The 27,062-nt window shown below is 40.6% G+C and overlaps 1 protein-coding gene across 1 annotated transcript in view; it reads right to left on the bottom strand.

The window, feature by feature from the left end:
* The window catches only part of GRAMD2B (GRAM domain containing 2B), a 111,194-nt gene extending 85,537 nt beyond the window's left edge, over positions 1 to 25,657 (bottom strand). The window contains exon 1 of the mRNA XM_034655946.1: positions 25,436 to 25,657. Within this exon, the coding sequence (XP_034511837.1) occupies positions 25,436 to 25,560 (125 nt within the window). The 5' untranslated portion in view covers positions 25,561 to 25,657. The remainder of the gene's footprint in view (positions 1 to 25,435) is intronic.
* Between the last annotated feature and the right edge of the window lie 1,405 nt (positions 25,658 to 27,062).

Here is a 27,062-nt window from a genome sequence, read left to right as displayed (position 1 = left end):
AATGAGAGCGAATCTGACAGAAATTAAAAATTCTATGAGCCAAATGCAGTCAAAACTAGAGGCTCTGACGGCCAGGGTCACCGAGGCAGAGGAACGCGTTAGCGAATTGGAGGATGGGTTAGTAGAAGAAAAAACGAAAATAGAAGCTGGTCTTAAAAAAATCCACGCCCACGAATGTAGATTACGGGAGATTACTGACTCTATGAAACGATCCAATGTCAGAATCATCGGCATCCCTGAAGGGGTGGAGAAAAACAGAGGTCTAGAAGAGATATTTGAACAAATTGTAGCTGAAAACTTCCCTAATCTAGCAAGGGAAACAAGCATTCGTGTCCAAGAGGCAGAGAGGACCCCATCCAAGCTCAACCAGGACAAACCTACGCCACGGCATGTCATAGTGCAATTCGCAAATATTAGATCCAAGGATACAGTATTGAAAGCGGCCAGGGCAAAGAAATTTCTCACGTACCAAGGCAAAGGTATCAGGATTACGTCAGACCTGTCTACAGAGACCTGGAATGAGAGAAAGGCTTGGGGGGGCATTTTTAAAGCTCTTTCAGAGAAAAACATGCAGCCAAGGATCCTTTATCCAGCAAAGCTGTCATTCAGAATTGATGGAGAAATAAAGACGTTCCAAAATCGCCAATCATTAACCAATTTCGTAACCACGAAACCAGCCCTACAGGAGATATTAAGGGGGGCTCTATAAAGGTAAAAAGGCCCCAAGAGTGATACAGAGCAGCAAGTCACAACCGATACAAAGACTTTAAAGAGAAATGGCATCATTAAAATCATATCTGTCAATAATCTCTATCAATCTAAATGGCTTAAACTCTCCCATAAAACGCCACAGGGTTGCAGATTGGATAAAAAGACATGACCCATCCATTTGCTGTCTACAAGAGACTCATTTTGAACCCAAAGATGCATTCAGACTTAGAGTAAGGGGATGGAGTACCATCTTCCACGCAAATGGACCTCAAAAGAAAGCTGGAGTAGCAATTCTCATATCAGATAGACTGGATTTTAAACTAGAGGCCATAGAGAGAGATACAGAAGGGCACTATATTATTCTTAAAGGAAGTATTCAACAAGTGGATATGACAATTATTAATATATATGCCCCCAACAGGGGAGCAGCAAGATACACAAGCCAACTCTTAACCAAAATAAAGAGACATATAGATAAGAACACAGTAATAGTAGGGGACCTCAACACCCCACTATCAGAAATAGACAGAACACCCTGGCAAAAACTAAGCAAAGAATCAAAGGCTTTGAATGCCATACTCGACGAGTTGGACCTCATAGATATATATAGAACACTACACCCCAGAACCAAAGAATACTCATTCTATTCAAATGCCCATGGAACATTCTCAAGAATAGATCATGCTCTGGGACACAAAACAGGTCTCAGCCAATACCAAAAGATTGAAATTATCCCCTGCATATTCTCAGACCACAACGCTCTGAAATTGGAACTCAACCACAAGGAAAAACCTGGAAGAAACTCAAACACTTGGAGGCTAAGAACCATCCTGCTCAAGAATGACTCGATAAACCAGGAAATCAAAAAACAAATTAAACAATTTATGGAGACCAACGAGAATGAATACACAACGGTCCAAAACCTATGGGATACTGCAAAGGCAGTCCTAAGGGGGAAATACATAGCCATCCAAGCCTCACTCAAAAGAATAGAAAAATCTAAAATGCAGTTTCTATATTCTCACCTCAAGAAACTGGAACAGCAACAGAGGGACAGGCCTAACCCACTGACAAGGAAGGAGTTGACCAAGATTAGAGCAGAAATCAATGAATTAGAAACCAGGAGCACAGTACAGCAGATCAACAGGACTAGAAGCTGGTTCTTTGAGAGAATCCATAAAATTGACAGACCACTGGCAAAACTTGTCCAAAAACAAAGAGAAAGGACTGAGATTATTAAAATTATGACTGAAAAGGGAGAGGTCACGACCAGCACCATTGAAATTGCAAGGATTATTAGAAACTTTTATCAACAGCTATATGCCAAAAAACTAAACAATCTGGAAGAGATGGAGGCCTTCCTGGAAACCTATAAACTACCAAGACTGAAACAGGAAGAAATAGATTTCTTAAATAGGCCAATTAACTATGAAGAAATTGAGTCAGTGATAAACAACCTTCCAAATAATAAAACTCCAGGCCCAGACGGTTTTCCTGGGGAATTCTACCAAACATTCAAAGAAGAAATAATACCTATTCTCCTAAAGCTATTTCAAAAAATAGAAACAGAAGGAAAGCTACCAAACTCATTCTATGAGGCTAATATTACCTTGATCCCCAAACCAGGCAAAGACCCCCTCAAAAAGGAGAATTACAGACCGATTTCTCTAATGAATATGGATGCCAAAATCCTCAACAAGATCCTTGCTAATAGAATCCAACAGTACATTAAAAGGATTATCCATCATGACCAAGTGGGATTCATACCTGGGATGCAAGCATGGTTCAACACTCGCAAATCAATCAATGTGATACATCATATCAACAAGAAAAGACTCAAGAACCATATGATCCTCTCAATTGATGCAGAAAAAGCATTTGACAAAATACAGCATCCTTTCCTGATTAAAACCCTTCAGAGTGTAGGAATAGAGGGTACATTTCTCAATCTCATAAAAGCCATCTATGAAAAGCCTACTGCAAGCATTATTCTCAATGGGGAAAAGCTGGAAGCCTTTCCCTTAAGATCAGGAACACGACAAGGATGCCCACTCTCGCCACTATTATTCAACATAGTACTAGAAGTCCTTGCAACAGCAATCAGAAGACAAAAAGGGATCAAAGGTATCCAAATCGGCAAAGAAGAAGTCAAACTGTCTCTCTTTGCAGATGACATGATACTCTATATGGAAAACCCAAAGGAATCCACTCCCAAACTATTAGAAGTTATAGAACAATTCAGTAAGGTGGCAGGATACAAAATCAATGCCCAGAAATCAGTTGCATTTCTATACACGAATAACGAGACTGAAGAAAGAGAAATTAGGGAATCCATCCCATTTACAATAACACCAAAAACCATACGTTACCTTGGAATTAACTTAACCAGAGACGTAAAGGACCTATATCCTAGAAACTATAGATCACTTTTGAAAGATATTGAGGAAGACATAAAAAGATGGAAAAATATTCCATGCTCATGGATTGGAAGAATTAACATAGTTAAAATGTCCATACTACCCAGAGCAATCTACACTTTCAATGCTATCCCGATCAAAATACCGAGGACATTTTTCAAAGAACTGGAACAAATAGTCCTTAAATTTGTATGGAACCAGAAAAGGCCCCGAATCTCCAAGGAACTGTTGAAAAGGAAAAACAAAGCTGGGGGCATCACAATGCCGGATTTCGAGCTGTACTACAAAGCTGTGATCACAAAGACAGCATGGTACTGGCACAAAAACAGACACATCGACCAATGGAACAGAATAGAGAACCCAGAAATGGACCCTCGGCTCTTTGGGCAACTAATCTTTGATAAAGCAGGAAAAAACATCCGGTGGAAAAAAGACAGTCTCTTCAATAAATGGTGCTGGGAAAATTGGACAGCTACATGCAAAAGAATGAAACTTGACCACTCTCTCACACCATACACAAAAATAAACTCCAAATGGATGAAAGACCTCAATGTGAGACAGGAATCCATCAAAATTCTAGAGGAGAACATAGGCAACAACTTCTATGACATCGGCCAGAGCAACCTTTTTCACGACACATCGCCAAAGGCAAGAGAAATAAAAGATAAAATGAACTTATGGGACTTTATCAGGATAAAGAGCTTCTGCACAGCCAAGGAAACAGTCAAAAAAACTAAGAGACAGCCCACGGAATGGGAGAATATATTTGCAAAGGACACCACAGATAAAGGACTGGTATCCAAGATCTACAAAGAACTTCTCAAACTCAATACACGAGAAACAAATAAACAAATCATAAAATGGGCAGAAGATATGAACAGACACTTTTCCAATGAAGACATACAAATGGCTAACAGACACATGAAAAAATGTTCAAAATCATTAGCCATCAGGGAAATTCAAATCAAAACCACACTGAGATACCACCTTACGCCAGTTAGAATGGCAAAGATAGACAAGGCAAGAAACAACAATTGTTGGAGAGGATGTGGAGAAAGGGGATCCCTCCTACATTGTTGGTGGGAATGCAAGTTGGTACAGCCACTCTGGAAAACAGTGTGGAGGTCCCTTAAAAAGTTAAAAATTGAACTACCCTATGACCCAGCCATTGCACTACTGGGTGTTTACCCCAAAGATACAGACGTAGTAAAGAGAAGGGCCATATGCACCCCAATGTTCATAGCTGCATTGTCCACAATAGCCAAATCATGGAAGGAGCCGAGATGCCCTTCAACAGATGACTGGATTAAGAAGCTGTGGTCCATATATACAATGGAATATTACTCAGCTATCAGAAAGAACGAATTCTCAACATTTGCTGCAACATGGACGGCACTGGAGGAGATAATGCTAAGTGAAATAAGTCAAGCAGAGAAAGACAATTATCATATGATTTCTCTCATCTATGGAACATAAGAACTAGGATGATCGGTAGGGGAAGAAAGGGATAAAGAAAAGGGGGGTAATCAGAAGGGGGAATGAAACATGAGAGACTATGGACTATGAGAAACAAACTGAAGACTTCAGAGGGGAGGGGGTGGGGGAATGGGATAGACTGGTGATGGGTAGTAAGGAGGGCACGTATTGCATGGTGCACTGGGTGTTATACGCAACTAATGGCATCAAACTTTACATCGGAATCTGGGGATGTACTGTATGGTGATTAACATAATATAATAAAATAAAATTAAAAAAACTGTATAATAATGTAAAGTATCATGGTTCTTTTTGATAGTAAATCTTTCTCTTTAAGTACTAGGTATAACAGGTCTGTATCTAGAAGTTTCTATAAAACATTCCCTCTTGTTCTAGAAGCTGAGTAACAAGTTCTTTCCTGCTGCTTATGACTTTTCAGTCCCTGACCTTGTTCTTTTCTTGTTTTTTAAACTTTTAGCATTCTAGCATAGATTAATACATAATTTGCTAATAGGTTTTTTTGGATTAATTTTAGTATTTAAAAAAAGCTTACAAAAAAAATAGAAGTGAAAGGAGCTTTTGTTAGTGCCAGTTTATTTTCCGTGAAGAATTGTTTGTGAATCCTGTGTTGCCTGGAGATATTCTGAGAGGTTCACTAAAGTGAAGTTCCTGGAATTTTCCCGGAGCTTCTCACCTCTGCCCCCTGGTCAAGTTAGGCAAACCCGAAGGAGCCTTGTTGCTACAGCAGGTTATCTTTCCAAATCATCATGTGATCCAGTCTAAGATCGTAGTTGTGAAATTAAGATTAAGGTAAAATGATCTTATCTTGAAATGTGTTGATTACCAAAGTGATTAGAAAATGAACTTCATTAATTATAACTAATAGGCAAGACTAGATTGTACTTAATCAGCATTGTGTGTTAAGGAATTAATTCTGAGAATAAATACAAACCATTAAAAAGAATCCTTTTTCATCTGTTTCTTGAGTGTATACCAGCCTTATGTTACGTTTCTAATTATAAAATACCATCATTCTATTTTTCCGAAAGCCAGCTATCTTCTAACCGTAAAGCATACGTAACTCTAAGTCATAAGAACTGTCACCAAGAGTCAAAGGATGATTCTAAGAGCTCTCTTTAGGAAAATGGATTTGAGGCTTCTTCCTTAAGGTACTTTGGAGACCCACAGTCAAAAGTTTAAAGCCCTAATCTCAGCAGTCTCCCAAATATTCTTTAAGCTAGCTGTAAACTGTTCCATAGCTAAGAGTTATTAATCTGGCTGGCTCATTCTACATTTGGGACTCTTCAAATGTAGAAAAACCTATGGCTTTGTTTCCTGGAATGTTTCCTGAGATTGAGAAAAACCTGACAAATCTTATCTGGTTGTATGTTTGAGTTTTCTCTAGCAATTCCCTCAACAGTCTACCGCTTAGCAAATCACCTCACCAGACTCTCCGTTGGATAAGAGCAGGAATCATAACCATTTCATTCACATCTGTGTAGCCAGTGTTGAGCCTCTAGAGTGAACACTTGATAAAGGAGCAGAATGTTGAATTAATCTATCAAAGGCTTGAATACCTCTGGCTACAGGGAACTCATTACCATTCAGAGCAGCCCAGTTCATCCTTAGGAATTCTGATTGTTCCGAGTTCTCCTTTATAATGACTGGAATGTCATCTCTCTTAGGTGTTCCTTTTTAGCCCCACAGGCCATGTATACTGACCACATGACAAACCTTTAAATATCTGAGTTGACCCTCATGCCCTACTCTCCCCACCTGGCTTCTGAGCCTTGCTTCTGCAAAGTAATAGTCCTAGTTCTTGCACAGCTGACATAGATCTGCATGTTTGCTCATGCTCTCGGATCTCTGAGTATGCTCCAGATTATCACCTTTCCATAGAACCCCACGATGGTTCAGGGAGGGCCTGACACACACAGGATAGTTACCTATCCTAAAGTCTACTTATGCTATTTGATATCAAATTAACTTTTTAATTTTTTGGAGGAAGCAATTTTTTCAGCTTTTCAGAGAAAACTTCTCTTTTTGTCCTAGTAAAACCCTGGCTCAATGGCCTGCAAATGAAAGGGAAGGCTATTATTATCTTGGGGACAGGCTCACCTGATAATGGTTCATCTATTGTGTCTTGTATCTAAGTGGACTTTCTTAGATTCAAGACAATTTGACTCTCTGTGAAGATTAAACGTGGATAGTTAGATGCAGGGTCCCTCCCTGGGTGACTGATCTCTGCCAGGAATGTTTCCTCCCTCTCTGTCAAGCCAATCATCAGGGCTACCCAGTCTGATTCTGGGAAACTCTGATTTTCCTATGTAGCTGCCTGATCTTAAAGGCAGAGCGTTGAAGATTTTGAAAGGCAGTTGCTAAATATGAATTTACTGTCTGTTTTGTCATAGGGCTAAAAGTACAACTTAGCAAAAAAGAATTTACTGATATTCACGAACTTTAATATTTATGGAAGGTACCAGTTAAAAAAAATATGAATGTGGAAGGTGCAGGTACACGCATATGCTCACCTGCAGGAATTTTTTTATTAGAAATCATCTGTTAGTGAGATACTGTCTTACATCTGGGTAATCAGAGAAATAAAATTGCCAAAGAAAACAACTGGCTGCAGATAGTTGAACCTTCGAAATTACAGTTTCTAATTGTTGGGGGAGATGGGAATGATGGGAAGTGGAAAAGAGAAGGAGACTGGTGGGTGGAAGAAGTAAAAGGAAAATGAGGAACCCGTGATAAAAGAGAAAGGTACAGAGAAAGTAGAAAGTCTTAGAAATTCCAAGCAGCCGCCGAAGCCTAAACTGTTTCCGTGCATGGCATGCACTTTGAATCCTGCCCCGTAATGATGCATTTTGTAACTCACTGGTCAAAGTTAAACAATTCTTATGTAACAGAAATATATTCTAGGGAAAACAAAAGACGTCCCTTCCACTTTATTTTTCAAATATATTCTACTCGATCTGTGGTTTGTCCAAAAGAGTTGAGACAGCAGGTAGACCCTTCCAGTCTTCTGTGAGATAAATTCTTACTAAGCATTTGCAGTAGAGAAGAGGATGACACAAAGTCCCTCCTGTTCAGGGTTATTTCTCAGTGTTGCCTCTGTGACCTTTACATCTGGGCTACAGGTACAGCTGGGCTGGTAAGTGTTTCATGAACTCTGTTCTTGGTGATAAGCCATTTCAACATCTGTACATCTGTGAGAATTCTTTCTTGAATACCACAGGTGGAAGGCAAAGGTCAGAGACCTTTGCACTTCATTTCTGTGTCCTTTTATCTCTCCTGTGAAAGACAGACCGATTCCAGGAAAGCACTGGGTGGGGGGGCGGTGCCTTCACCCGGAGGACCATAGAGTGGAAGGCCATGATGGTGGTAGGAGCTAGGAGTGAGGCTAGAAAATCCTGGGATCGCTTCAAAGCGATCAGACCCAACTGGCTCTAAGGCTATTCCCTGAACCAGTCCAATTTTTCTCAGGTCATGGATGTGGGTAGACTTGTGATCTAGGAGCCAAAACTTACGGTGTCCCCTTGGCCTTGAATCCCTGCTAACCCTGCTAACCCTTCCAGCACCTCTTAGTCCTCTTTGTCTTTCCCTCAAGAATCTGTGTTTCATTGGATGGTGGTTTTGAGGTCCTGGTTTTCCACCCCTGTGCAGAACAGAGTTACCGTAGCAGTCCTGACACAGGTCTTTTTGGAAAGACGTGTTTGCAAGCTTGGTGCTTTGGAACTTAGGTTTTGGGGGCATTCCCACTTTTCCCAGGCTGATAAAAGTGGCTCATTGGGCCTACGCTGTGCAAGCAATATGATTTGTGCTCAACATCTGCTTTCCTTCCGGGAGATTACAGTTGGAGGGTACCTATGTGACCAGCCCCCAATAAGCACTGTGGATCTCACCTCTCTGAAGGGCTTCTGTGGTCAGAAACATTGTACATCTGTTGTTAAATTTTCTTTGCTGGGGGAAGAGGGTATTTATTCTCTGTGACTCTTGATGGGACGGAAAGGGCATAAGGAAGCTTATACATGGATCCCCCAGACTCCGCCTGCACCTTTTTCCATTATGACCCCGTTTACTGTGTCACTGTTGTAAATCTTAGCCTTGTGTACTACTGTATGCTGAGTTCTGTGAGTGCGCCTAGTGAATCTCTCAGTGTGGGGTGGTCTCGTGGACCCCTGACACAAACCCTTTCTTATTATTAACTTATTTTCTCACACCCTTACCTTAATCTGGCACAGTTTCAGTGCAAAGATGAAAGGGAAAGGTTTTCGGGAAGTTAAATGTTGTGTGCGATTCCTGAGCTCAGGATTGTGAGTTTAAGGCACACGTTGGGGGTAGAGATTACTTAAAAAAAATAAAATCTTAGGGGCACCTGTGGCTTAGTCGTTAAGCGTCTGACTCTTGATTTTGGCTCAGGTCACAATCTCAGGGTGGTGAGATCGAGCCCTGTGTTGGGCTCTGTGCTCAGTGGGGAGTCTGCTTGGGATTCTTTCTCTCCCTTTCCCTCTGCCCCTCACACAGTGCATACATGCTCTCTCTCTCTCTGAAGAATAAATAAAATCTTAAAAAAAAGTTAAATAGTGAATAAAGAAAATATTGATATAGAATATCTAGTTCAATAAAAATGTGTCATTCCTTTTGAAAATCAAGAGGCCAATTTGTCAGTCATGGAAAAATTATGTTTATGCTTTGTACTTACAGAACATGAGTTTTAAGAAAAAGGAATGATTTATCTTTCATTAGCTTTTTTTTTAATAACAGCTTTGTTGAGACGTAATTCATATACCATGAAATTTACTCTTTCAAAGTCTCCAATTCAATGGTTCAGAGTTGTGCAACTATCACCACTAATTCCAGAACATTTTCTTTCTATTTTTTTTTTTTTGACGATTTTATTTATTTGACAGAGACAGCCAGCGAGAGAGGGAACACAAGCAGGGGGAGTGGGAGAGGAAGAAGCAGGCTCCTAGCGGAGGAGCCTGATGTGGGGCTCGATCCCAGAACGCTGGGATCACGCCCTGAGCTGAAGGCAGACGCTTAACGACTGCGCCACCCAGGTGCCCCCAGAACATTTTCATCACTACAAAAAAGAAGCCTTATAACCATTAGTAGTCAATCTCATTGTACTCTCTTCTAGCCCCTGGGAACTACAGATCTATTTCTATCTCTGTGGATTTGCCTATTCTGGACATTTTATTTAAACGGAACCATGTGGACATGCCTGGGTGGCTCATTCGGTTACGTCTGCCTTCAGCTCAGGTCATGATCCCAGGGTCTTGGGATTGAACCCCATGTTGGGCTCTGTGTTCAGTGGGGAGCCTGCTTCTCCCTCAGCCCCTCCCCCCGGCTCATGCTCTCTCTTGAGCTCCCTCTCTCTCTCAAATAAATAAATAAAATCTTCTAAAAAAAATGGGATCATGTGGCCTTTTGTGACTAGTTTCTTTCATTCATATTGTGGCATAGAATAGTACTTCATTCCTTTTTTCTTTTATCCAATTAATATTCCTTTCTGTGGTTAAGCCACATTTTATACATCAGTAGATGGACATTTGTGTTGTTTCCACTTGATGGCTATTATGATATCCATGTAGGTTTTCACATGGTCATGGGTTTTTAATTCTGGTTATATACTAAGGAGTGGAATTGCTGCGTCATATTGTAACTCTGTGTTTAACTTTTTGAGGAACTGCTAAACTGTTTTCCAAAATGGTCCCACCATTTTACATTTCCACCAACTTTGTAGAAGGGTTCCAATTCCTCTACAGGCTTGCCAACATTTGTCATTTTCTGTCTTTTTGAGTATGGTCATTCTGGTAATTGTGAAGTCGTACTTCATTATGGGTTTTTTTCTCTCATTGTTGTTTTACCTCTCTTTTTCGTTATGACTAATGTGGAACACCATATTGCATCTTATTGGCCATTTACATGTCTTTGGAAGAAAAAAAACTATTCATATCCTTTGCATTTGTTTGTTTGTGTGTTTGTTTGTTTGTTTGTTTATTTAAAGTAGGCTGCACACCCAGCATGGTGCCCAATGTGGGGCCTGAACTCATGACCCCGAGATCAAGACCTGAGCTGAGATCAAGAGTCAGAGGCTTAACTGACTGAGCCACCCATCTTTTCATTAATGAGTTGTAAGAAATCTTTGTATAGTCTGGATACTAGACCTTTATCAGCCACATGATTTGCAAATATTTTTGTCCATTCTGTGGATTGTCTTTCACTTTCTTGTTGGTGAGTTTTGTATTTGACTTTGATGAGGTCCAGTTTATTTATTATTTCTTTTGCGGCTTCTGCTTTTGGTGTCACATCTAACTCTCACATCAGATGTTAAGCACCGCAGTTACTTTAGAATGTCTGCATCCATTAGCCCAATTCTGTTACTCCACGAAGGAAAGAGATTAAGGGTTACAAGAGCTGGAGTACAGTGAAGTAGGAAGAATGTGGGATTTAGAGTCTGTCTTAAGATTGAATCCAACTCTTGCATTGTTGGAATTAAGTGCTTCATTTTTTTTTAAACCTCTGTTTTCTACCTGGGAAATGCAGTAATAATAGTTCCTATTTCATAAGGTTATTGTGAAGTTTCAATTAGCTGATTTGTGAAAAGGGCTTAGTACTGTACCTGGTACAGGAGGCATATAATAAATGTTAAGTTATTGTCATTTTTATGACAGGATGGTGGGACCAAGGCTGGCCCATGTTAAGAATTACCTAGTAGAACTATGGTTATCACCGAGCTCTTAACTATGCATTTTTGAAAGGCTGCAAAAGTTACATTAAACTGTAGGTTTGCTTATGGTTATATAGCCTCTGGAATCATGGAAAAACCTGATAGGCACATAGTAGGAAAATTTTATTTTTTTTGAATTAAAAAATAAACAATGTTTTTGTTTTTTGGGATCCAAAGAAGAGACAAAAAACTGGTATCAGCATGACTGAATGTTTCATCACAATGTGTACTTTTCTCTTAGTTATCATTAATTAAGGGCTATTGATAGAATTATAAGGAAATTAACAAAACTCCTTCCCTACCATTCAGAAATAAGACTTTAAGAAAGATGGCTTGGTATTTCCATTAAATATTTACCATGTTTATATAATATTACCTCAGAACTTACATGTTAATGACCCAATCATTTAGTGTCCACAGGTACAGACTGGTTTAGGGCCACAATAAAACACACTCTGTTTTATTATTGTAAACCCAGATATTGTTGAAAGTTCAAAGTCAAGTCAACTTCTCAGTCAGCTCTCCTACAGGCTGACAAAGGAAGCACCTTCCAATAGAGATATGCTTTTTAATTCATAATTATATTTCCTAATGTGGACACCTTAGCAAATATTAAAAACCCTTTTTGGAATAAAAACACATAATAATCCCATGCCGTGAGACATTTAAATGAAGCTTTTTTTTCTTTCTTTCAGATTTTATTTTTTTCTGTATTTGAAGGAGAGAGTGTGTGTGCACGCAAGTGAAGGGAGGGAAAGGGACGGGCCTGCTCTGAGCTGAGCTGAGCAGAGCCCAAAGTGGGGCTGGATCTCAGGACCTGAGATCATGACCTGGGCTGAAACCCAGAATCAAAACTCGCTGGCAGAGCCACCCAGGCGCCCCGTGGAGGTGCTGTTCTTGACTACTGTCCTGTGCTACTTCTTGGCTCAGACAGGAATTCGTGTTGGTGCAGCAACGTTTGAATTTCTGGAATCTATACTTCTTCAACCCCCCAAAATGTGGGATATAATAACGTAGATAAATAAAAAATTCGATACTAGTTTTCTTTTCTTTTGAGAAGGAAAATAAAGATACTACCACCTGTATGTTTCATACTAAAATTAAATCCTACGCTAAATATGTTACGTACTCTAGTATATGGGGTTCATGAATTATATGGTCTATGTGATGTGATCATCCTGTATAAACGACAATATGAATGTTCTGAAAAATAATATATACTTGTAGGGAATACAATTTTATTTCCATCTATTTCAGAAATCAGTCATTTTGGAAATACCCATTCATACTCTAGTAGTAGCTTCTGGTATAGATTTGTTAAGCTGTTAGTAGGATATTATCTCATTTACTGATAATGATGAGACACCAATGATAATATTAGAAAATTGATCTTGGTTGAAAAATGTGTATTTATATTAACAGCAGCAACTGGGGAAGATTCATGGGGCGCCTGGGTGGCTCAGTCATTAAGCGTCTGTATTTGGCTCGGGGCGTGATCCCAGGGTCCTGGGATCAAGCCCTGCATCGGGCTCCCTGCTCTGCTGGGAGCCTGCTTCTTCCTCTCCCACTCCCACTGCTTGTGTTCCCTCTCTCGCTGGCTGTCTTTCTCTTTGTCAAATAAATAAATAAAATCATAAACAAAAAAACAAAAACCAGCAGCAACTGGGGAAGATTCAATTTTGTAGGGCCTGCAGCTTATAGGATATGGGGGACTCCTTTAAGAAAAAAAATGTGAAAATTAGGTGCAGACAGAGAATATTGAATTAGAAGAGGTTAATTCAGGTGATCAGCCCTGAAAGTTCAGCTTCATTAGCTTTGTGGTAAATCCGCCACTTCAGATAGCAACTAAAATAAATTTTAGATACCGTAAGAATAAAGGATTCCCAGAAAAGAATTCTTCGCTTTTTTCCCTCCGGAAAGAGCTTATAATTAATATCTATATATCTACCTCTCTCTATATATCTACCTTTCTCTCTATATATCTATTTACCTCACCTCATTTCATCCCCTCCCCCCTCTTAACTTCTCCATTGTCTGGAAAAATCCTTTTACTGGTGGGTTTCTCCATTTTGTGAGATGAGGAAAAGGAGAGGGTCAGTGATTTGTTCTGGGTCACAGAGGAACGTAGGGGCCAAGCCTGGGCTCTTTCCACTTAAACTTTTGGTGCATGAATTTAGAGAGTTAATATTCTGAGTACACACATGACGAAGCTTCTTCTCATAGTGTCTTTACTCTTATTTTACTGGGGAAGAAGCTAAGGGTGGAGAAATTTGCATCAAAGGCAAAACCCAAACTCTCAAATTTCTGAGTAAAGAATATACTTTAACCTTATAAACAAGTAGCCCTGTTGAAAAAACGTTTCATTTTGACATGAGACACAACTTAACCACTAGAACTTGTGTTTTTCTCTAGAAATAATCACCTTTTTTCCCTCCAGAAAAACTGTAATTTTAAGAAAATTACTGAGTGCAATACTTCCCTCCCCGCCCTTACCTTTTGTCCGTATTTCTTTAAGGTCATTATAGTATGGACTTCAGCCATCTGGGAAAAATGCAATAGCCTGACAGCTGTTTGGCTCCAGTTTAGATCTTAAAGTTTTCGTGGTTTCTACTTCTTTTCAAATATATAAACAGAAATATGTGTTTTTTAGCTTTATACACTGCCCCCACCTGGGTTTACCTTTAAGTCATTCATAAGTTATAAAAGAACATATGAGAAACAAATATAAAGAAACAAATGGAAGCAAACCCTTGGAGTTGATACAGGGTTGTGTGGGTAAGGACTTCCAACTGTGTTGCTATATGGTAATATTTAGTTTACTTAGTAACTGTTAACAGTTAACCATTCTCAAGTGCTCTGTATTGGCCAGCCTATAGGCTCTCCACACCTAATCCTCAAAACAGTCCTCAGACGTAGGTGTTATTTTTCTATCTTACACATGAGAAAGCTGAGGTTTAGAAAGTTCAGGTAACTGGACTAAGGTAACACAGCACATGCCAGCATTGTGATCAAATACAAACCTGTGCAAACCAAACCAAACCAAACCAAACCAAACAAACACAGGCCTGTGCAACTCTAAGCTGTCCTTCCAGCATATACGGCCTTCAGATTAGAAATACGTGGCAACCTTGGTGTCACCTGCATAGCTCTGTGGTCACCAGCCCCCAAGACAGCTCGAAATGATCTCCTTCTCTTGGTATTATCACCCTTGAATTGTACCCTTCCATACTGAATACACAGGCTGACCTGTTTCACCAACAAGATACTGCAAAAATGGTGTATTTCAGGAACTGGGTCATAAAGGACATTGTGTCACACGGTCCTGTCTCATGAATTACTCGCTCTGGCTTCTGGGGGAAGCCAGCTGCCATGTTGTAAATAACCCATTTTCCAGTTGGAGAGGAACTGAAGCCTCTTGCAGACACACACCCACCAGGTGTGTGAGTGAGTCACTTGGAAATGCACCCCCCAGCCCCAGTCAAGCAAGCCTTTGGATAATGGCAACTGTGGTTGATGGCTGACTGCAACCTCACCGGGGTCCCTGAGCTAGAATCACCAAGCTCTTCACTTCCAGATTCAAAATCCACAGATAGACTGTGTGAGATAGTAAATGCTTATGGTTTTAAGAGGCAACGTTTTGGTGTAACGTGCTGTGAGGCACTTGGTAACTCACACAGCCTTTGTTGGCCAATCGTCCTCCCTTTGGAGTGAGCCTCCTGGTTGACTTCACGTTCACACAAACGACTAGATTGGAGTTGGATTTGCCTTTGGATGTTGGGTGGCGTGGAATCACGCAAGGGTCAGCGGGCAGAGCTTGGGGGCTGATGGGGAGGCACAGCCAAAAAGGAGAAATGAATATCTTTTGTTCTCTAAAGGTGGCATGGGGAGACGGTAACTGCTGCCTCAAGGTTCGTATCGACTGGATACTATCTCTGACAGGGAGAGACATGGGGATAGTATTATTTCTGGAGGGCATTTTATTTTGTTGGAACTTGGGACAAGATTAAGCTTCTGAGTTTCATTTTTACTCTTTGAGGAAAGTGTGTCTGGGCTCTGCATCCTTTCCTCTGATTCTCCCTCGCCCTGTGTGCTCCAGATTGCAGGGTTCTGTCAACAGTTTGAAATACATTTTTCTCTTCCCCAGAGAGTAGCAAAATGCTATTTCTTCAATGTTGGGTTCTAGCTCTTTCTCCCTTTGCCGCCCCCTTGCCTCATGCTCAGCTCACCTCCTATCTTTCGTTTCTTTTTTTTTTTTTTAAATATTATTATTTTTACTGAGATATAATTGACAGATAACATTGTGTAAATTGGAAGTGCACAACCTGTTCACCTGAGACACTTCTGTATTGCAATGTGATTACTGCAGTAGTGTTAGCTAACACCTTATGATGTCACAGAATCACCCTTTCCTTTTCGTGCTGGGAACTGTGTCTCCTTTGCCATTGCTTTATGGCCTGGAGTCTGGGTTGACACCCTTTGCTCTGTTTAACTGTGCCCTGTCCTCCTCTACGCAAGATGCTCAAAACCCTGTTCATATGTGACTTCGTCCAATGAAAGCAGCGTAAGAACAGGGACCACTCTTGGTGTAGTCACCGCTGGATTTCTAGTGACGTGCGGCACAAGAAACACTTGTTGATCTAGTCCTGTTGGAGGGAGATGGTATTCTAGGCAGAGAGAGCGAGCACAGGGGCATGGAGGTTAGGAAAGCATGTGGCGTGCATGAGGGATTATTCATTAAATTAAAAACTGATGTTTTGTTACGTTCTTTTTTCTTTTATATTGAGCTTAATTCAATTTTACAGTACTCACGTTTATTTGTAAACTAAATTCAATGTGAAAATGAGTTAAAATCAAGTTTGCACTTCAATTTATGGAAACAGAAATCTCAGCTTTAGTGGCTCCTTGTAATTCTTTCCCTCTCTTTTCCCAGTTGCAAGGATAAAACAGTGCTAGTTCAGATCTAATAATAAATCACTGTAGAACAGCGAGAGGGTCCAGGACAGTGAGCCAGAAGGTCTGATCCAACCTTTGACTTTGCGTCTAGCTGCTTTCCTGCCGAGCCGGTTCCTCCCTTGTGTGCCCTCACTGTTCCTCTGAGCCCCGGCCTTCCTGGGGCCAGGTCAGCAGCACCCCAGCAAGGATCAGCTTTGCCTGTCATCTCAGGGGAGCTCTTCACTGCTCTGTCGCCCAGCACCATCTGACATTTATTGTTGTCTGTTTTGTGCCAGGAACTTTGCTGAATGGTTGGTTAGAAACAAGGCAGCAGCAAAGTGAAAAAAGAAAGACAAACATAACAAGAGTAATGCGGCGTGTGATAAATGCTGTCATGGAAGTAAACAAAAGATAACACATAGCCCAGAAAAAGGTGTCAAGGGAGGCTTTCCGAAGGCAGGGATGTCTGGTCCCATCTGAAGGACCATACAGAATTTACTCTGCCAGAGGGTTGTGGTCAGATCAGAAGGTTCAAAGGCAGGACTAGTGTGCATGCCTGGAGTGGAGGCTTCCTGGAGCAGGGAGGCCAGCGGGGTCACAGCCCGTATTTCCCAGTGTCCAAAGGACAAGTCTGGGAGATAAATGCACACACTGGTATGACTTCACCATTCCTGCTTCTGGTTTTATTTCCCTTTCACAGGAGCATGTTTGGAGTGAGGCTTATTCATGGCACATTGTTCTGCCCTGCAGGTTTATTGGAAGTAATGAAATAGGGTTTTTTTTTTTTTTTCCTCCTCCCAGGAGAGTCCTGACAGCCGTTAGTTTTTCATATTAGGTAAGGTTTATTTTGTGGCACTAAGCGCTTGAAATGTGCAGTTATTCCTAGATGTAAGTTTTGCAATGTGGGGATCAGCCGTAAACATGCTGAGGGAAATTATAGTTTGGAGAGTTAAGCTAATAATTTAATCTTCATAATACATGCACATTGCCTTCCTTGTATCGTAGCCTGCAGGTGTGTCCTTCACCAACAGAAATTGGAGCTGGGTTTGCAGCCATTTATTTACTTTGCAAGGCTCTCTTCTCTTTATAGAGTTTCTTCTCTGTGCCACATGCTATTGATAGAGAGGAAAGGACGTATTTCTCGCCTCTAACAGTTCTAGGTGGTGAGTGAATATACTATGATTCCTCTGTGCATCATCCCTACTGCCTTATAATAACCTCATTAGAACCTTTGCTGTGCTCCCAAGAACTTTATGTATTATCTTGTTGAATATTATCTACCAGATACACACCAGGCAGTCTTCCATGTAAGATATCTCTATACAGAGATTGTAGAAAGTATCCCATAACTGTTTGTTAAATGAAATGACCCATCATACTTGTTCTTTCACCGCTCCTGAAAAGTATCTAGGACAAATACCCTTGTCTTTTTTACCAATAAATTTAACCAAAACCCACAGAATCACAGCATGGGTCAATATAGAATAGAGAATTCCAGGTTGGTCTCCTTAACTTTGTTCTTTCAAAGAGAGTCACATGCCTACTTCCAAAACCAGTGCCGCTCTGAGGTTGTAAAAGTTACCCTGGGTGGGCTGAAGGAACTGAATTAAATGACCCTTGAAGATGGATTTGATTTTTTTTTTGGAAATAGCCCACATAATTTGAAGCCCCTCGAGGTGAATCAATTGGTCAATGAAGTTGGATAATGCCTTTTTGGCCACCTGTCTGGCTGGGCATTCACTACCTGACCTAATTTCATTAGCTTAATTTTATCATACAGCCACAGCAGAAAACTTCTTTTCCTTTTTCTGTTCTTTTCATCATTATCTAAGCACTATAGAGAGTAACTATCGTAATCCATCCACCATAGCAAAAAGCCACTAAGGTGAGTAAGGTCACATCTGTAAAAAGTTCCCATGAGTAAGCCACTGTGCAAACAGCAGAGGTTATGTTAGTGCTGTTGGCTATAAAGAAGCCCTCATTCATCACTCCTGTACTTCTTGGCAGGCATGGCCAATTTGCCGTCTTGAAACTCCACATAGTTACCCATGGAGGCAACTCCTGGAACTTGCAACGCAGGTACACTCACTTCCCTGGCTTAACGTTAGACATGGCGGAACGGTGTGTGTGTGTGTGGGAGAAATGGATGTAAATGAACCTGATTGATTTTTTAAAAAACCTGTTATGATAAAAAGCTTTTAATGAAAGCAGCGACTTAAAGGTAAGCTCATCTGAAATAGATCTTCACGACTTTTGAAAACATCATTTAAAAAGTGAGTCAGAGCTTAAACATAGGTTATTAATTTTTTAAATTGTTTTTTAAAAACAAGTTTGGGTGTTGTGAAATATTTAATGAACTGAACACTGATGAGAAACATTTTTATAAACTTAGTTTTTCTATAAATATGTTCAAAATTGCCCCAAATGGGAAACTTCTAACAGGCGGTTACTTATAAGCCAGCACGCCTTCCACTCAGGGACTCATTCCCAGGGAATCACCTCCATACCTTCGCTTAGCACTACAAGTACATAGCCTGTGTCAACATCTACAGATAAGAGAAGCTCTGATCTGTTGGAGAACGCAGGTACAGAGGTAGTTAGAATCAGGGGCAGATCCAGGTTTTGTGGTCCTGAAGCGAATACAACTTTAGGGTCTTCTTTAAGAAACATTATGAATAAGAAATTAGATACAAAAGTGAATATTTATTTAGAGCAGAAAGAAGGGGCACCTGGGTGGCTCAGTCGGTTAAGCATCTGCCTTCAGCTCAGGTCATGATCCCAGGGTCCTAAGACCGAGAGCCACATGAGGCTCCTTGCTCAGTGGGGAGCCTGCTTCTCCCTCTGCCTGCCTCTACCCCTGCTTGTGCTCTCCCTCTGACAAATAAATAAATAAAATCTTTAGAATGCAGAAAAAAAATCAAATTATTAATTTGAAAAAGCCAACAAATTCCACAAACATCTCCCAATTCAGAGAAGTAATTTAACACTCTTATGACCTAACTGCCTGATACACTATGTGATACTTCCTTATAATTTTTAGAAGATACTCATTAATGTCTTCACATGGCAACAGATTTGTAATGTTTTCAATAAAGAGATAATTTAGCCTTTTCTCTAGAAAAACTTAATTTTTATTGATATTTTCTTTTGTATTCTAACCTCCTCTTAATAATGTCATACTAAGATGTGATCTATTATGTGACACACTCACAAAGGCAGTGGCTGTTTTTAGTATTACCTTGGGTTTGTGTCCCATAAACACAGAAATTCTGATAAATCATGCAATTACCACTAAAGAAGAAGAAGAAGAAAAAAAAAAAAACCTTTGGTGTACTTAAAATGATATCAGCTGCATTATCGAGTTTATGGTCCTAACAGAAGAGAACTTCTGTTTTGTGTTGGCATTAATGAGGACAGAGTCCACCACTTAAAATTTACACATCAGATGACTGGAAGAATTTACCAGAAACTAGCTTCTGGTCCTATACATTTCCAGTCTTGTTTTTCTTTCACTGCCTATATACTGCTGATAACGGGTACCGGGAGGACGTATTCCTATCATGATATCATCTCTGGCCCTTTATGGGTGGTGGGAATATTCCAGGAAGCCAGGTTGGCTAGCAATAATTTACACACACATGACAAATCACATAGACAAATTCCAGCAATCCCAAATTAAATGTATCTCCAAACAACTTCCCCTTATCTCGTAATGTCAAAAAATCCCTTGCCCACCGGACAGGAGGGCAAGTGTGACAGAGAGAACATTGGAGTAAAGAGAGAGAGCAGTCATAATTGTAGTTAATATATTGTTTGAAAGGTTTACTGAAAGGTATGACTATGTGAAGAGCTTGCTACAGGCACTCCCAGGGCCTTGGAAAGGGCTTGTCTAAGTGAGGGTGGAAGCTTAAACTTCACTGATGTTGTAATAAATGTACCCCTTCTGACAGTCTATTCTGATAAGTGGTTAATATTGGATAAAGTGCCAAGAAATAAAAAAAGGCAACTACTTCTGAGGGGTGGAGGTAGTAAGTCTCCCCAGATGTTAGAGTAGACCTTTCTGGAGGTGCATCATGAAAGATGAGCAGGAATTTTTGAGGCAGTCAAGGGGGGGGGGGGCTCCCAGCATGTTCAAAAGTCTGGTGTGAGAATAGAACATGTGTATTGAGAGACTGTTGAGTGCTTGGTATATGTAGACTGTGGGGAAGTGTCTGGCGAGGTTTGGGAAAGAGACTGCAGGTCCGTTCTCTCCTGGCCAGGTTAGCTGCTGGGGAGTTCTGTTCTTTCCTGCTGGGAAAATTCTGACTCTCCTATCAGAGATGTCTATTCCTGTGTACTGTACCTCCTCATTCTAACTTCCAAGCCCCATTTCACTACATCCTGGGGTAATTCATCATCTCATTGCTTTCTGACAACCTGCTCTTCGCTCTCCTCTGAGGCTCAACAGAGTTCCCAGGTCCTGCCGGTGAACCTTGCCCACTAAGAATAGAGGTACGCCATTCACTGAAATACCCACTCCACACTTAGGACATTAGGACGACTACTACTACTATATTCTCTTAATACAGTCCTGTTCTCTTTGACTGTTACCTCCTCATCCCTTCTCCTAGAGAAGGAAACCCATTTCCCAGAAATCAGCTCCCTCCAGGTTCTAAATATAACCCTATTTCTACAACGCCAGTGAACAGGAGCTGGGATGATGGGCTTATCTAGTGAAAATGGGTCATAATACGTGTTCCTCCTCTTGACGCACCAAAAAGTGCTCTGTTCTTTCCCTACTAGCGGGAGAAGTGGGTGTGGCTAAGAAATATCAAGGCTGTTGGGAGAGGAGAGAAGAAGGACCAACATTTCTTCTGACGTTCACTGGTGGCAGCTGCGACAGTAGATGAACAGAAACAGAATCAGTGGGACCACTGGGTGGAGGCATCATGAGTGTGACTACAGGGCTACCTTGGACCTGCCATGGTCATTGTTGACTGCAGCCTGGGGTGATCCCCAAACCAGAGCACTGAAGGAGTCTAAGGAGGCCTGGGCTAGTCCCACCCTGGTCCCACATTCAAGCTTAGTGCTGCCTCATCTTTTTGGATCTTTTTTTTTTCTCCTTTGATTTTTCTCCTCAGTCAAGGACAACAAAAGCAAAAAACAAACAAATGGGACTACATCAAACTAAAAAAACTTCTGCACAGCAAAGGAAACCATCAACAAAATGAAAAGGCAACCTACTGAATAGGAGGAGATATTCACAAATTACATATCTGACAAGAGGTTAACATCCAACATATATAAAGAGCTCATACAACTCAATAACAGAAAAAACACACAACCCCATTAAAAAATGGGCAGAGCACCTGAATAGACATCTTTCTAAAGAAGACATACAGATGGCCAACAGACACATGAAAAGATGCTCAACATCACTGATCATCAGGGAAATGCAAATCAAAACTACAATGAGATAATCGTGTCTGTTAGAATGGCTAATATCAAAAAGATAAGAAATAAGAAGTGTTAGCAAGGATGTGGGAAAAAGGGAACCCTGTGCATTCTTGGTAGGAATGTAAATTGGTGCATCCACTAGTGAAAACAGTGTGGAGGTTCCTCAAAAAATTTAAAGTAGAACTACTGTAAGATCCAGCAATTCCACTTCTAGGTATTTATCCAAAGAAAACAAAAATGCTAATTTGAAAAGATGTATGCATGTCTCTGTTCATTGCAGCATTATTTACAAAAGCCAAAGTATGGAAACAAACTAAATGTCTATCAATAGATGGATGATGATTAGATGAATGGATAAAGAAGATACGGCGCACACACACACATACAGCACAATATTACCTAGCCATTAAAAAAAATGAAATCTTGCCATTCGTGGCAACGTGGATGGACCTAGAGAGTATTGTGCTAAGAGAGAGAAGTCTGACAGAGAAAGACAAATACCATAGTTTTTCACTTGTATGTCCATTCTAAAAAACAAAATGAAGAAAACAAAACAGAAATGGGCTTACAGAATCAGAGAGCAAAGTGACAGTTGCCAGAGGGGAGGGAGGTAGGGAAATGGATGAATTGGTAAAGGCATTGATAAATTAAAAATAAGAATTTGGGTATGATAGAGAATGAGAACAGACAAATCATATGCTGGAATAAAATACTTACACCACATATAACTAACAAAAAATTAGTATCCGGAGTGTTTTTAAAACTATCTAAAAATAAGAGAAAGATAGTAACCCATTTTCCTGCCCGCCTTCTGCCCCAAAGGGTCATAAATCCATAAGCAGGTATTTTATAGAAGAGGAAATGAAAATAATCAATAAACATGTTGAAAAGATGCTCCTTTTGTATTAATAAGGGAAACGAACATTAAAACCCCATCGAGATGCAATTGCACAGCTTCTGGACTAGAAACAATTAAAAAGTCAGATAATGCCAATGTTGTGTAGGCAGCAGAATAGTTGAGGGTAGGAGCTTAAATGACACAACAGTTTGGAACACAAGTTGACATCATGAGCAGGGTTAATCGAGCCTGTAATCTGTGACCCAGTAATGCCCCTGCTGGGTCCATACCTTACAGGCATATCCAAGCTCCCAGGGAGATGTGGGCAAGATGCAGTATTGCTCAGCTGAGCAGAAACCTGGAAATCACCCAGAAAGGGGCCAGAATGCCCTTCTAAAGGGAACAACACATGTGATACTCCCCTATTCTAAACCACCCAGTGGTTTCCCAGTGCAGTTAAGTGAGAATTTTAAAACCCTTCTCCAGTTTCATCAGATGCCACTCTCCCTGGGGTTCCTCAAGATGTAAGATCCTCCCCCGCCCAGGGCAACGTGTCCTTTCCAAGGTCATTCCATGGTTGGCTCTTTTCTCTTCCTTTAATACAGCTGAATTATCACTTCCTTAAAGGGTCCTTCACTTGCCATCTCATCTAAGTTAGTATTCCCTATCTGGTTCTCTTTCTCAGCCTTGGAATTGTTTCCCATGCTTATAAATGTTAATGTAAGAATTATGTATATGTGGGTGTGTCTATTCATGCATACGTAAATTTAGCCTGTCTCTGAAGTTAAACTAATAACTTCTCTGAGGGCAGAGACTAGGTCTGTCTTGCTTGTGAATGTACCCACTGTGTGTTCCACATAGCCTGGCTTAATATAGTCACTCAATAAATCCTTGTTGAATGATTGATAAGAGCACTGCATAAATTGTATCTGTGCCTATTTGAAGTGGTTTGTTGATCTCAGAGTATATTTTATTACTTCTGGTTTGGGAAATGATAATGGGATACCACATCAGCCACATAAATTCTTAGTATTTATTTAGAAAGTAAAAGGAAGTATGTACCTGGTCTCATTTTTTACCTCAAATAATTAACCAACATGTGCCTAATGCTTCCATGAATTATTTTGAATGATTTAATATATAATACATTAAGTAGATTTTTCAACCAAACTAAAAGTCCTGCAATGCTCAGACTGTTTGGAGATACATGTAATGTTTTTAGGTGGGTTCCAATACACATTAAAAAAACCATTTATAGATACTAATATAGACATTTGATATTGAATATTCTAATAGGCAGGTAAAATAGGCTTGGGCTGTTTTTGAAAGAGGCTTGAATTTAGGTTGATGCAGGTTTTTATTTTATTTTTATTCTATTTATTTAAATTTATTTAAATAATATATGTTTATTTAAATTATACTTTCTGTATTTTATATATGTTAAATATTTGTTTGTTTTGTATTCTAATTTCGTTTTTCCTGATTAGAACTTGAGCTCCTAGAAGAGTTGGCATTATCTACAGAAGAGGTGGATTAAGCAGACAAAATATTTGAGAAACATTCGAAATTCAGCAAAATATAGGAATAATACAGTGGTTTTACATTTTCAGTCATAGGAGTTGTGCTTTTGCTCAGACAATTCAAGTCAGATAGATTCGTTTTCATGATGGATGGATAAACTAACCTAACCTAAAAATAGAGGTATTATGCAACATTTTGCATAAATTCAGACTCTTTGTCCCCAAAACTTCTTTTTAAAATTATTTCACTTGTTTTTATAACCTGACATTCTGCTATGCAAACACAGTTAAATGAAATGGGATTTCTTGGTTTCCATTTAATTTTTAAAAGCTATCACTTTGAGGAGCACCTTTTTGTATAAATGATTTAAAATGATGAAAACACAAAACAAATGATCAACTTTCCGGCTACGGTGTTGTGTTGAAGTAAACTTCCCACGTGGAGGTCATTCCTCTGCCTCCACTTGGAGGTCCACATGGAGTAACCTTGAAGTTTACATCAAAGTTGGGTGAGAAACTTTCTCTTGTAATTGATTTCCACTTGGATTTGATTTCTACATTATGTAAGTTCCTAGAGAATTATTAGGAGGCCAAAATGAATGAAGAGCTGATAACATGAATTTTCATTAAAAATATGTAATTGTCAGGGCGCCTGGGTGGCTCAGTCGGTGAAGTGTCTGCCTTTGGCTCCGGTCATGATCTCAGGGTCCTGGGATTGAGCCCTGCATCATTCCTGCTGAGCAGGGAGCCTGCTTCTCCCTCTCCCTCTGCCTGTTGCTCCCCCTAATTGTGCTCTCTCTCTCTCAAATAAATAAATAAAAATTTAAAAAAATATGTAATTATCAGAGTGAGTTTATATAGATATTAAAACTTACAGCTAAGAGTGTGTTCTCAATCAGGCCAAAGCTGCCCTAAACCACCGTACAATAAATAGTTGAACCCACAATACAGCTAATACTATTTTGATAATTAATTTAGAAAGCCCTCACATTTATGCTTTTGATAATAACAAAGGTAATTCCAACACCCAAGTAAGGTTTTTGGCTTAACTATTTGACTTCATTTCTTATGAACCCGAAAGTGATCAAGAATAAAAGAATGGCAGAGTTGGGCAGTCATCCAGTACTAAAAAAAATCCTAAAGAAGGCGCTAACCATTATTTTCCCTTAATAGTGGTAATAGTTCGATTTGCTCAGCAAGTCACTTTCTTTGCTATGTACCCCTCTTCAAATGCACTGGCCCAAATGCCTAGGCTGTGCCTTCTCCTTCCCCCTGGCCAATTGCAGCCTCCAGGGATGAGGACAGAGCTCTCCAAAGAACAACGGTCAGGTGGCTGAGGCCACCAGGGCGACACACGGGATGTACCCACCTGAGAAACACAGAGCCGGGACTGTCTGTGGAGCTGTGTGGGGCCTCGGTGCCTGCCTTTCTTGGGCTACCCGGAATGTCAAACCGGAACACCGTGTCGCTGGGAGACAGACTTTTCTTCGCCATGGTGCACGGGTCGATCGCCAAGTCAGGAAAGAAGCTCAAAGGCTCCTTTCTGAATCCCCCCCAATCATGTGAAAAACTCTGCGTTTTAGCTTTGCTCCATTCCCACATTGCAGGAAACTCTTTCTTCACATGACTCCTAATCTAGCCGAAGCTGGTTTTTTTTTTTTTTAAGTCAGTTAATGAGTAACATGTAGGTATGACACAGAGTGGTTTTCATCCTACCCACACTCGTTCTAAAGGAAAAATAACATGTTTGGGAAATGCAGCTCCCAGTGTACTAATACGAACACCACGCGACACTGTGGATTTAGGCAGAAATGTCTCTGGGAAGGTAAAGACGTGAAAGAGTGAGGTGCAGAAAGTTGCACCATCTCAATGTTAAAAGGGGGTTGCTTTTCTTGGACCCCCTGGGGCTGAGCAACAGAGTGGAGAATGGGGGTGGGCTTTATAAAGCCTTTACACATGCAGGAAAACAATCAGCCCACAAGCACGCCATGGCTGACGTGGGGCAAGACGCACAAGAGCTTTCTGGATGTCCCGCGTAGTTCTTGGGACCTGAAGAGTTCTGGAATTCTCAGGGAAGGGAAATGTACAAAGTCAAGCTCAACGTCCAGGTCGTGTATTTTGCTGGGTTACAGGCAGCTGTGACCTCTATCACAGCCACCGCCACCACCACCACAAAGACAAACAAATAATCTCTAGGAGGAGAGGGTTCCAGCTCCATCTTCGCTGCTTTCTGGTGCTGTCACGGCAGGTGATCCCCAACCTGCTGAACTTGCTGCCTGCCAGCCCTGTCTCACAATATTAGAACGAAATCTAGGAGATTCGGCTATGTATTATTGTTACTTCAAACGCATTTAAGCAGGAAGTTCAGAAGGTGAGTTTCTTTATGTGACATTTTTCAATGACTCAGTGTTGATGCCCCAGGAAGACATCAGCGTCCCTCCACCAGCGTTACTAGGAGCGGCGAAGGATCTGGTCCAAAGTAGCTGCGCTTTCTCTCTCCTTGTTCCCCTGTGATTGGTCAGTGACATTGGAGGATGGCTGGCTTAAGTGAAGCGCACCCACTCTGTCTGTGGAAGAGAGCAAAGTTTCCTGGGAAATCAAACCTTCAACCTTGGCCTTGTGATCTCTTTGCTCTAACCAGCTGATAACCAGCCAGACTCGGGTTTGTGCTGCTGGGCGTGCGGTACTGACTCCAAGTGCACTTTTGGAATTGGGGGAAGTGTGTCTTTTGGTGGGAAATTAGTGGTTCCTAATAGAATGACCAACTTATCCCAGTTTGTCCAGGATTTTCTGGTTTTAGCCCTGAATGCCTTGCATCTTTGGAACTTCTTAGCTCGAGGCAAACTTCGACAGCCGGTCACTGTGCTTCCTGGTGCCGTCTTGCCACAATTCTGATGCCACACTGCATCCCGCTTCACTCCTTGTCCTTGATAGTGCCGTATCTGTATTTCTCTTGTCCCCCTTATTTCTATGTTGCAGTTATGTTGGAAAGACAT

This window comes from Ailuropoda melanoleuca, chromosome 3 (assembly GCF_002007445.2).
Source record: "Ailuropoda melanoleuca isolate Jingjing chromosome 3, ASM200744v2, whole genome shotgun sequence".
Lineage (NCBI taxonomy): Eukaryota > Metazoa > Chordata > Mammalia > Carnivora > Ursidae > Ailuropoda > Ailuropoda melanoleuca.
This window is presented reverse-complemented; position numbering and strand designations above follow the sequence as displayed.